This window comes from Pararge aegeria, chromosome 9 (assembly GCF_905163445.1).
Source record: "Pararge aegeria chromosome 9, ilParAegt1.1, whole genome shotgun sequence".
Classification (NCBI taxonomy): domain Eukaryota; kingdom Metazoa; phylum Arthropoda; class Insecta; order Lepidoptera; family Nymphalidae; genus Pararge; species Pararge aegeria.
The window spans coordinates 14,384,875-14,398,001 of record NC_053188.1 but is presented as its reverse complement, the minus strand read 5'-3'; the positions used below and the strand labels follow the sequence as shown (position 1 = coordinate 14,398,001).

At 36.1% G+C, this 13,127-nt stretch overlaps 1 protein-coding gene across 2 annotated transcripts in view; it reads right to left on the bottom strand.

Annotated features, from left to right (window-relative positions):
- Positions 1-13,127, bottom strand: part of LOC120626167 (protein Lilipod) — a 35,769-nt gene that overhangs the window by 1,533 nt on the left and 21,109 nt on the right. For both annotated transcript variants that reach the window (XM_039893528.1, XM_039893529.1), the window contains exons 6-9: positions 9,416-9,537; positions 8,413-8,574; positions 7,128-7,359; positions 6,141-6,297 (exon numbers count right to left, since the gene is read on the bottom strand). In XM_039893528.1, coding sequence (XP_039749462.1) covers positions 6,141-6,297; positions 7,128-7,359; positions 8,413-8,574; positions 9,416-9,537 — 673 coding nt within the window. The remainder of the gene's footprint in view (positions 1-6,140; positions 6,298-7,127; positions 7,360-8,412; positions 8,575-9,415; positions 9,538-13,127) is intronic.

Here is a 13,127-nt window from a genome sequence, read left to right as displayed (position 1 = left end):
AGCAAGAGTAGGCAATGGTACCTACAGCCAATAGTAACACTTGCGTGCGATAATGGCAATGTGATAATCACAAGTTTGGCATTTGATCTACATATCCTCTACATAATAGCTTTACCTACCTACATTTCTACTACCTTATCAAAAAAATGAATTAAAAAAACTAAGATGAATTTGAGCAGTTGGCACTAGTTTGTTGTAAAAACATCCTCAATTCACAGTTCTCAAAGTTCCTAATGCTAAAGTATTTATATAATATCAGTAGCACAATCTATTGTTCTGAAATGGCATGCACCACCGCTTGGGTTCAGCACAGGATCTAAAGAGTTTTTTTCCCACATCTTTTCTATTTTTTATTCCAGGACAATCTGCTTCCAGCTCTTTTGTTTAACCGATACCTCTACATGGCTTAAGGCTTTGGTATATGGTAGCAAGTATTTCTCCGTAGGATGGTCAATAACCACGGCCAAAGCCTCCCGAAGAGACAAACATGGAGGTAATGCAATGTCTTTTGTTACGGGCCTTAACCCATGAATATCCTACTTTTCACACATCGCGAGGCAATATAGCCTTGATAATAAGCTCGTAAGATTTCTGAGAATTTTAAATCATCTTTATTCTACGGTTTGCGCTTTACGGACTCTGAGCGGGTGAAAGGGACGCTAACATTTATCAAAGCTAGATGGCAGCTTTCGAATCACACGATTGAGAGAGACGCGATCATTGGCGAAGTAAGATAGAAATATTACAATGAACAGATATTTGTTTGGTCGTGGGATGTTTCTTCAATGAAATAATTTTGTAATGAATTTTCGTAAAACTTTACAACCCAGCTAAGCCTGTAATGACTATCTTAACCTTGATACTAGGTATAAGTCATCGTAGAAGGACTGCGTAAAGTATCGTTACATGATGTAGCTAAGCAAGTACTGAGCTAAACTGCAAGCGATAGCTTATGTTGTTGGTACCCGTAGGTACATTGATATTAGTTTAAACGGTTAAGATCTACACACGTGACCCCCTTCGGACTTGCAAGCGTGAAATAACTGAGATCGCTCTCTGACTCTTCCACATACTTCCCTGCATGCAACCCATCGTTACTTCTATCCTGTGGTACATAGTGCCATCACTTTCAAGATATAAAATTGTGAAAAGGATAGCACTACTTATAAATTAAAAACTCTTAACTCTCACCAGAAAATGTCAGGAAATGGATGTACCACTAGTTAAGGTTGTCGGATTGGATAAGAATTTGTGTACAGCTAAATTAGCACAAAAACCTTTAAACACCCTGTGTCAAAAATAAAAATAAATCTAAGCGGCAAGCAACATCTTTTTTTTTTTTTTTTAAAGGAAATATATTTGTGACAAGAGCCATAGCCATAAAATAATAACCGAAAATAATGATGCAATTTAGCTTCCACAGACTATAACAAACAATTGTTACCGCATGCCATATTGACGACTTTTTATCAAACATGTGCTTGTCTATGGCAGATAGCTTTTCAGTATGACCTCAACATTAGTTTAAAATAGTAAATTAGGTGTGAGTCGTAGAGCGTAGAAAATAAAAAAACCGTTTCGATTTTTTCATATTATATTTTTCAAATGCATTCTCAACGTTTGGTACAGATAATACAAAATGTATAAAACTCACACTAGTTCAATATATTTTATTAACTAACTCATAGACGATTCATACGCAAGGCTTATAAGCGATACCCTATTAACACGCTAAGTACCTACAAGGTGATATCGGTTTGTAATAATATCGTATGTCGACAGCACCACAAATAATATTTTTTTTCAACTATTTGAGACCATTTTAAGAATTTTCTATAAATTTTGTAGATAATCGTGTAACTTTTCTAAACTATTTTCTTATAAATTTCTAGTCACTATACTTAGGTAACGGTTATTTTTTTTTACGCTATTTTATTGTAAGAAAACTGCTAGTTGGAGAACATTGTTTTACGAATAATTATGTTAATGTGTGCGTTAGTAATTATTGCAATCGTGCCGTATTTTAACTATACATAGATAATATATGCTTCTAGTGCTGTCCCCAATATTAGAAAATTACCACTACCATTAATGGACTAAATATTCTTCGAAACATCATTAAGTGACCTACGTTTGCGAGACTAGCTCAATCAGAATGCCTAGTGAGATTTTGAACCTACGTCTACCAGTTCGATTGTGACAAAGTTAACTACAATTTGTGTGGAACCGGCATACTGTTTCCAAGTATTGTTACTAGATGGCGCTCTTTCGATTGCATACAAATCATAATTAACTTTCACGCGATCGAATAGAAATATGTACGTGGAGAATCTCACGAAGCGAATGAAATGATGAAATGGTTTTAAATAGAGGTAAAGAAGTTACAATACCGGCAATATGTGATGGCCAATGGCACGATACGTTCCCCTAACATGAAAATTTTGTAACGTTACGAGCGCGCACGCACACTTGGTTACCTAGCCAAGGTTTAAAATGCCAGTTTTCTCTTATATTTTACTTAAAACATCATTGGTAACAACCAGTGAGATACGACTAAACAGCTAACTTTTTAAAGCCTCAAATTTTCTTAACTTTACATATTGCAAAGTAGGTAGCTTCTTGAGTCCATAAATGAAACGTGAAATATTAAATGGCGAGTATGGAAGCATTTATAGACCTCCACAGGTCTATAAATTTCGTGCTTCCAACTTATAATTCCGACTGGTAAGTTTTATTGTGTATACATGTGTGTCATTATAAATAAATAAATAAATATACTACGACAATACACACATCGCCATCAAGCCCCAAAGTAAGCGTAGCTTGTGTTATGGGTACTACGATGACTGATGAATATTTTTATGAATAATATACATAAAATACTTATAATATATAGATAGACACCCAGACACTGAAAAACATTCATGTTCATCACACAAACATTTTCCAGTCGTGGGAATCGAACCCACGGCCTTTGACTCAGAAAGCAGGGTCGCTGCAAACTGCGCCAATGGGCCGTCATTGAGTAACGAACAAAGCCCTAAGAGCACTTACGACGTTAACTAGGCATCTAACTTCGCAGTGGGACAAATAACCTTAGCTAACCTGTCTATGGCAAGTTTAAAGCAAATTTATATCTACCCTCATTTTGCAACTAAACATACGACATAATACTATATCTGAACTAGCAGTTCTCTTGGTTAGTGACAATTGAGCAAACAAATACAACTATAAAGGTCATACTTTTGTCCCAAGAAAAACGTGTTTTTTTCGTTTCATTATATGTCGATTTCATTTTTCTAATACTGTTCGACAGATAATGTACATCATAAACCGATGCGACGTTTTCTTATATTTTATTCCATACAAAAGTATGATCTTATCGTAACATATTTTGTGTCTTAAATTAAAACAGTCTTTGATGTCTTTTTTAAACAAGAATCTTTTATTTCTAAATTCAGCCAAAAGTTTTATAGACACATAGGTACAAAATCAGAAAAAACAGGGTGTTTATTGGAAGCGGTCAGCGAGAGATACGATTAAAACTATTAGAAATAGAGAAATTGGGAATCTTTAATGTATCCTCTCTTTAATTTTAGGACCTAGGTTTTATATTACATTTATTTCTTATAATAATACATTCTATCGATTAGCTATAAAATCATCTACGATTCTCTAGAACACACGTCGAATACCAGGTGTATGCTTTTTTTTTTTTGCAAATCATTGACCTTAGACTAAATTTCTTTCTCTAACATTTCGTCTCACTGACCGGTTCCAAAATTTAACTCTGCATTATAAAGACATATCACAATTAAAAATAGTGTTCATGGCAAAATATTGGAACAAGTATTCTCTATTTTTTCTTACTTGTTATGAATTATGTAAACCATAATTTTATTTTTCATTTTTAGTATAAAGTATGCCGTCGAAATTAATTAAAACTTTAATGTTAACTAAGAATGTAGTTGATGAAAATTCATAAAGAAAATCTATTTCTTTTTTAACGAACATTTTTTTTATGTTATTTTAAAAGTTACTTTACACTAGAAAGGAATAAAACGATTTTTTACACAACGAACGATTTTTAAAAAATACAGTATACAGTGCCCTTAAAGCCCTTAATATACGTCTCCACGTAAACAAACATAAGTGTGACGTTAGTCTAACTTCGTCTTAATGAATAAAGGTTGCGAAACTTGTGTTTGACACATTGCGATAATCGCAGTTATTGTTATTGGTACCAATAGTGGAATATCGGCAGCCAATAAGAAGTCTTCGTAAAATTCCATCGACAATCCCCTGACGTCATGGTTTGACAACTCCACATGTATAAGACTTATTAACGTAACTGCGGCGTTACGTTTGCTGACGTAAAAACTTACATAAGGGGTTCAGCTGTCTTCGAACAACACATGAAGCTTTGCGTTTGTATGAAACATGAGAAACGTATGTTTATGAAAAGCTACAATATGAAGAACTGTTGGTGCACAGGTATTTCTAACAGGGTAGATATCAGGCGGATGTCTGGAAAATTCTTCTGCAATACGCCTTTGGGTTAGGCCGCGAGTTTATGCTTGCATGAAGTGACTACTAATTCTAATCGATTGATACGCGGCATCAAAGCTCAAAGAAGTCGGTTAGCGACACAGATGTATTTAATAGTGAAGGTGGACACCCAACCTTCACTATTAAATACATCTGTGTAAGAGTGTAAGATTTTCTACCTATTCGATAACGATCGATCGATAAAGTTGCACAATACGACAGACCAAGTGTAATTATATGAACGCAAACCCACAAACGCAAAGCTCAAGGACAAATGTTTCAACTGCTTAGTATAATTTATAGCACTCACAAACTAAACCGAATTTAAACGTTATCTTACACGTAATAAAATAAATAATCTCCCGACATAAATTCAAATAATAGTTAACAAATTCAGTCTCATAGGTTAAAAAACAAATCAAATTATTTATTTAGATCTGCATCTTTCCTCAAAAACATACATTTAATGTCTTCAATGTCAAAATTCGTTTTAAAATAATTATAAAATACAAATCATTGTTCATACAGCTAAAAGTAAATGCATAATAATTAAAAATGCAATTTTATATCTAGAAAATTAATTAATTTGTTTATGTAATTCACTTTTTATAATTTACTATTTTTATTATTAATTAAATTATAATCGAAAACATAATTCATAAACTGGATTATAATAATATCTTACACAGGGTAAGGCCATTTGGTCCGTACATAAAACATTATTTTGTGATAACAATAATGGCAAACTACATTAACACTAAATACAGGTAAATATTTTGATGCCACAGTAAATATCATATTCTTATAAATTCGAACGTGTGTATCTAAAAAATGCTCCTATAGTTCTTATGAAATATAGTGGCAGAATTAATTAAGAGATAAAAAGATAAACAGCAAAACAGTCTTTGGTCTACCTTTTTTTTATAAGACCAATAAAAATATATATATTAAAGTTTTACCAAAGTTTAAAAATAATTAAATACAAGGTTACTTATTACTTTAAAAGATCCAAAAATAAAAAATCTAACCTTTTGTTGTAGTACGGATAAATAAGTAAAACATTTTACAGCTAAATATTTTCATCTAGTATACCGTAAAACCGTTAGGTGACCTCCAATCAGATTCCACAACGGCAAGTTGCACTTTAATTTTGCAGCTACGGAATTGCATCTATAAATTGCCCTTTAATATACATCAGCTTAATTTATTTTGAGTTGGTTTGAGATAATTAAGTTCATTTATAACCATTAAACTTTAGGCTTAGTCGGTGGTCATATTCTACTAAACTCAAACGATTAGTTTTACATAGTCACAATAATTAGCAGTGTTGGAAAGCCACCGTATAATCAACACAAGTACAGTGGCCACCGACTATGCCTTCTTGTTAAATGTAAGATTTTTTTTAAAATTAAATCAGGGTTTAAAGATCCTCCAAGTTATTTTTTTGGACTGTTATACGCTATTGATGATCGATGAATAGTTTGAAACCTCCACTATATGACAAAGTACGTACAGGAGCACAAGTTACAAACAGTTGTCAGTTGTTGAGGAAAGACACACAGTGTGCGAGCGTGTTCACGTTTTCCACCAACCTGTTGTAGAGCTCGCGGCGTACGCTCGCCGTGAACTCGCTGACGAGGCAGAAGGTCACGGTTGCCGCAAATATCGCGTTGTATAGCAACACCAGCTTGAAGTTGCCGAGCCACTCGATGCGACCGAACTCGCCGAGCAGATCGAAATTCGTTATACCTGCAACGGAATTGGTCTTAAGTCTAGTGTAGACTTTTCGGCAGAAGCTAAAAAGATAAAAAAAAAATAAAAATCGTTTATTTAGTTTCTTACATTGTAAATGATACATGTTGTGAAGACCTCCTAGTAAGCATCAAAATACCTGTGTCAGGAGGCCTTACTCTTCCATAGCAAAAACAAGATAAAATAAAAATAAAACGATTGAGTAGTGTGTCTTGGTGTGTATGGTGTGTTTATGTTTGTGTGTGCGCGCGTATATACGTATTTTACGCCATTAGCTGCCTTGAAGAGATTTATAACCACTGGCCGCATCCACAAAACGCCGCCGCCGTCATATTTTCTATAGTTTTCGTACATTCTATATAAATTCGCCTTGCCGTACTAACAAGGTGCAAAAATATAGAAATAAATATATTTTTTTCTTTGTATGTAAAACAAGAATATTTGTATTCATCATCACTGCTGGACATATGTCTTTTGTAGGGAGTTCCAAAATCAACGGTCCTGGGCCGCTTGCTTCCAGCGGCTCCCAGCGACTCGTTTGATGTCGTCCGCCCACCTCGTTGGGGCCGACCGACGCTGCGTTGACCGGTGCGGGGTCGCCATTCCAGCACCTTGGAACCCCATCGTACATCGGTCCTCCAAGCTATGTGCCCCGCCCATTTCCACTTCAGCTTTGCGACTCGCTGAGCCATGTCGGATTATTATAAGGAGCTATTTATATTAGTATGTGTATTTACCTATAACAACCATTTTTTTTTTGACTAGGAGGGATATCTTTGAGGGCGATATACAGAAAAGTGTAGTAGTTCTAACTTCTATTCACTAACCTAATATCTTAACGAGCAGCGGCTGCGCAGTAGAATGCGCAAGTAGCACCGCACACAGCGCTATGATCCTCGTGAGCGGCGTTTGCCTCGCGCGAGGCAACACTCGCAACATGCTCATAGGGGTAGCCAGACCCGTGAGGGAGGCGGCGTGCAAGTATAGGATAAGGAATGCCTCCAATGTAGCACCCGCCCACCCCAGTTTGGATAGCGATGCGATGCCCAGTGTGAATTGCTGCAAAAAAATAAGTGTTCCAAATATATATATAGTTTTACAGAGTCACAATAATTAGCAGTGTTGGAAATCCACCGTTTAATCAACACAATTACAGTGGCCACCGAATATGCCTTCTTGTTAAATGTAAGATTTTTTAAAATTAAATCAGGGTTTACAGGTTTTTAAAACTAACTATATAAATAAACTATATATATATATATATATATACATATATATATATAAAAGAGAAAGTGTTTGGGTATGTTCCGTATAGACTCCGAAACGGCTGGACCGATTTCAATGAAACTTTCAGGGAATCTCCGGATTGATCTGGCGAGTAATCCTGTAAAGTTTGGTGACGATCGGAGCACTCCTATTTTTGAACTGTCAAACTGTCAAATACAGCTTTTATTTACTATGATTATCTATCTATCTATCTATTTTTGGGTGTACATGGGTGTAAATAATGATCTTTACCCGCTCGAGAAGAGAATAGAAGAGAATGAATACGGAGAGAAATAAATGATTTGATATATTATTAGACTTAAATAAAAAATTTAATTATGTAAGTTTATTGTTTAAATAAAATAAAGCAAAGACTATCTTAGTATTTTTATATATTTGAATGGCAACTATACATGTTAAACTGGCATATGTCTCAGGCCGCGATTGCTGCTCGGCCATGAGCCTTTTTTTCCTGGAGAAGAGAGAAGATCTACAAAATTCTATCTTGTCCCGCAGTTTTATCAACTCGCCGAGCAATGGTACAATGCATGATGAATTTACCAGAAATATATTTGAGAGAAAAGTAGATGGCAAGAGAGGACGAGGACGTCCGAGACAATTGGACAGTGGGACAATTAAAAGGTTCGGGTAGGAACTTATAAAGAGGTAAAAGAGAGGTAAAGGATAGGTAAAGGATAGAGATGGTTGAAGAAGGCTTCACCGACAACAGCTTCAGTTAAGGAATGAAAGATTATGCTATAAGGGGAAACGATTCTATAGTATATGGTAACCAAACTGTCCATAACAAAACTATGGCAACAGATGGGTCCTCAGGCTTCTACTCACACGAGTGCTCAACGGCAGCGCCTTAATTCCTATGAGCAGTTCTAGAGTGTTCTGCAGCACCATCAGCACGGTTATGGTTGTGAGCGCCAGAAGCAGCAACATCGCTAATGGGTAGGCGACATTCCGCTGCAGGGGTGATGTCTTCCGTTGGTTATCTACCTCCTGGGGATTGTAATGAAACTACGTTAAACACTTGAAATATATTTTATATCTTTTTTGTTTACCTAATTTTATACATTCCATTCAACTCAAATCATTTTAATTTATGTTTCTTTAATTTTTCGCAAAGCTATGCAAAGCGAAATGCTTCTTGGGCAGGAGACAATTATCTCCCTGCAGGGCTAGCACAGGCAGAAGATAAAACTTATATCCCCCGATTATATCCCCTTACAAGGGGTATAATTAACGAGTCCACAAGGTAAAGCACGGTAACATGGAATAGGAGAATTTTACCCCCGTAAAATGGGGGGCAAAAATTTAATTTCTCCCACAGCTTTATCAACTCTAAGACCACTGGCGCACAAGTGGAAATAATATCCAAAATAAAATATGTGTGAAATAATAGACTTGGGTAAACTTCTCCTTTACCATGTTCATCTGCTTTAGCAGGTGGACACATTAACTATATGCCTTTTCAGGAGAAAATCGGGGGATTTTTGTCTCCTGCCCGTGCCAGCCGCATGGCATTATCCATATAATACACGAGTATGTGTACATATATTATTTGGATATTATTTCCACTTGTGCGTCAATGCTTTGAGAGTTGATAAAGCTGTGGGAGAAGTAAAATTTGTATCCTTTTCCCGGGGATTGTCTACTGCCCATGCTATCCGCGCTGGAGACAAAAATTATATTCCCTGACTTGATTTTTATTTTAATTAATCCACAAAAAAAATCATATAGGATCCTCTTCGTTTGTCTATCTGCATTTATAATTCATTGGACTCCTTTAAAATAGAAATTAGTTTGCATTAACCGGTGCAGGTATATTATCTTTACTGACCTTGATCTTAGCATCAATCTTCTCGAGCTGCTCATTAAGGCCAGCTTGCAGGGCTCCGTTCCTCAGACCCGAGAGGTCGCCGCGGCTCGGGCACATCGGCTCTGGTGATATGTAGCTTCCACCTAAAACCAAAGCATCGTTTCATCATCATCATATCAACCCAACCCAACCGGCCCACTTCAGGGCACGGGTCTCCTGCCACAATGAGGAGGGGTTAAGGCCGTAATCCACCCCGCTGGCCCAGTGCGGATTGGAGGACTCCACACACCTTTGAGAACAGTATGAGTATGAACAACTCTCAGGCATGCAAGTTTCCTCACCGTTGAAGCAAGTGATATTTTAATTGCTTAAAACGCGAGGTGCGTGCTAGGACTCGAACTCAGCCCCCGAAAGTGAAGTCCAAGTCCTACCCACTTCAATACTTAAGGACTTCGCTTCAATAACGTTTAAGAATCTTCAAAGAATTTCGTGTCGCTCAATTAGATCTATTTGTGACAGAGATCGTCCGGGAAAGTATTACCGTCATGCTTATATCTGCTCGAAAATAACATTGTTGCAATGTTGTGTGCCGGACAGAAGGGTTGCCGGCGTAATTACAGGCACATGAGAATTAACACCTACTCCTTAGGTTAATGGACACAAGGCAGTACAACGAAGGACGTGTTCCTTGCATGCCCTGTTTATAGGCGATACTGTTTCACTTACCATCCGGGCAGTGGCGCGCGTAGAGTGGACTTGAGATTTTTTTCAAAGTCAAAGTCAAAGTCAAAAATATCTTTATTCAAGTAGGCCCACAGGTGGCACTTTTGATGCGTACATAAGAACCACACGGTAGTGAGATGATGGCGATAACCACGTTCGTAAACTTAAAACTAAAGCTACGAGGGTTTCAAACGCGTCCTGGTCTAAGAAGAAGCCCACAACAAACTTAGCCGGGTGTTTTTTTTTTTTTTTTGTTATCACCATCTCACAATGTCATTTTAAATTATTAGAAGAGCAACCTGGTTAGAGCAATAATTTACACCCAAGCTTTATCGTTTACGTAGTCCTTTATACTATAATAGGACTTTTCTATAAGCTTACGTTTAATACAAACTTTGAACTTTTTAAGAGACATCTCCAAGATGACAATTGGTAGTTTATTATAGAATTGTATGCAATTTCCTTTAAACGAATTATGAATTTTATGTAACCTAGTATATTGCACTGTAAGCTTATTCTTACTTCTAATGTTTAAATTATTGCAGTCACATTTTTTCTTAAATTTAGAAATGTTTTTATGAACGTACATTAAATTTTCAAATATATACTGACTATACACTGTCATTATTTTAAAATCTTTAAATTTATCTTTCAATGACTCTCTCGGACCCATTTTGTAGATAGAACGAACAGCCCTCTTCTGCAGGACGAAAATAGTGCTAATATCAGCAGCATTACCCCAAAGTAAAATTCCATATGACATAATGCTGTGAAAGTAACTAAAATATACCAGTCTCGCAGTTTCTACGTCGGTCATATGGCGTATCTTCTTTACCGCATAGGCAGCAGAACTAAGCCTGTTCGATAAATTATTTACATGAGGGCCCCATTGAAGTTTAGAATCTAACGTTATTCCTAGAAAAACTGTCGTATCCTCCAGTTTCAGTTCCTCATTATTAAGTAGTACAGTGGTTTTCACGTGTTTAACATTAGGTAAAGTGAATTTTATACACTTGGTTTTTTTTCCGTTAAGAACCAAATTATTAGCTTCAAATTTTATTTTCATTTTATACCTGTCCGCTTAGAACATACCCTGTGTGCATGCCACTGCATCAGGGCCACCGGTTCGGTCCGTCTGTTATTTATGACTATAAAAAGAAACTTATACGAATGCAAGGTCCTATCAAAATTTCATAGACATATAGAACTTTAATTTTGATATGTGTTAGGATTTATAAGAATTCCACGATGAAAGATTATTTTACAGAATGCGCAATCAGGTGAAAACCTTTCGATTTAAAAAAAAGAAAACGGTTGAATGTAGCTGAATGTAGCTGCTGAATCTTCGAACAAGATTTGTATGGGAACCTAAGCATGAAGTATTATTAATAAATGCGGAAGTGTTATAAACTGAACAATAACTATGTGTTTGTTTTTGATTGCTCATTTATGTTAGGTTCAACTTACTGAATTCTATTCTACTCACTATAGTAGAGATCAGTGGGTTCAACCAGTGAACGGATCTCGATAATTTTTTTAATGATAGTGAAATTCATATCCTGGAGTCAAAACGCATACATGGTTATTCCTAAACTTACCGAGAAAACAACTTTATACTTCGAAAACAAACATTATACTTCGATTTTTAAAAAACGGAAACGAAGGCGATTGCCCACGATCAACATCTAGGAATAAGTATGAAATAAAATAGTTATAAGTATCTAACGCAAATGTTCTTTGACCTTCTACTGACAATAGTACCTATAATGGCATATTTTGTACAGAGTGCCCACTTATTCACTGACGTAAACAAAGGCCAAGGTTTGATGAGTATATACCTACAACGTTATCGGGCAATAAACTCAAATAAGATTTGTTCGTTTGTCTGGCATATAATATGGCACAAACGTGTTATTTTATGTTCAAGTATAGGCCTACTTCATATGATATTTTAAAACACAATCTAGTTCTAGTTTACTTGTACCATCAGCAATAATTGGTCTTTTCCAACATCAACACTTTACAATATAAATATCATTATTCTATTTTGCGAGATATGACAGCGAATAGGTCTGCTTCCGAGCAACCTTGTCAGTTATTGTCATTTAAAAATTCATCAATTTTACCGTAACCTTGATGTCATAAATGACGTTTTATACTTTAAACTTGTGCAATGTCCAGAATTACCTTTGGAATCATATTACTAAATAATACTACTTTTGATAGGTACCTTTCGCAGATGATATGCAGATGTTTTTAATATAATTCCAAACACAACATACAAAGAAGCGACATATTATTTCTTTAGTAGAACTGGGTATATGAGGAAGTAAGATGCTTCCTACATAGGTAGGTATGCACGTAATGTATGTATTTGATTATTTGGTTTAATATGCCTAATTCAGTGGCGGATTTGCACTAAGGCCCAGTAGGCCCGGGCCTAGGACGGCCAGATATTAAGGGCGGTAAATCGTGCGAAAAAAAAACACTCATGGTAAATTTTACTGGACAATTAAGTATCTAGTTTATAACGATGTTGCTGAGAAACGGGACGGCACATGGCCTGGGGCCTAGAGCGGTTAGGACTACAAATCTAATTCAATCTTATATGATAAAACCCTTGTTATGTAGATTTGAAGACTATAATATATAATTAGTAGAGACCCGCGCCAGCTGCACACGGGTGCTATGTAGATACTAATGTGGGACAGTTTGGAGTGATTATTAATGGCAGGGGCTCCATCTACATTGAGAAGGGGTTAAGGCCGTTACCTCTAATTCCGGCAAGAAAATTCTTCAACAGGGGGGGTACCCTATTCAGCGATGCATTCATTTCTTTCGAAAGGCCTAATATAAACACTTTTGAAACGTCAAGTACCTATGTCAGTTTCTAGTGTCGGTACCACCGGCTCGGAAAGTAGATACAACCGAGAAGAAGCCAGCTCAGCTATTTTCCAACATTATTTTACAATTTAAATAAAAAAGACGAGAAGTATACTTTTTTTTATTT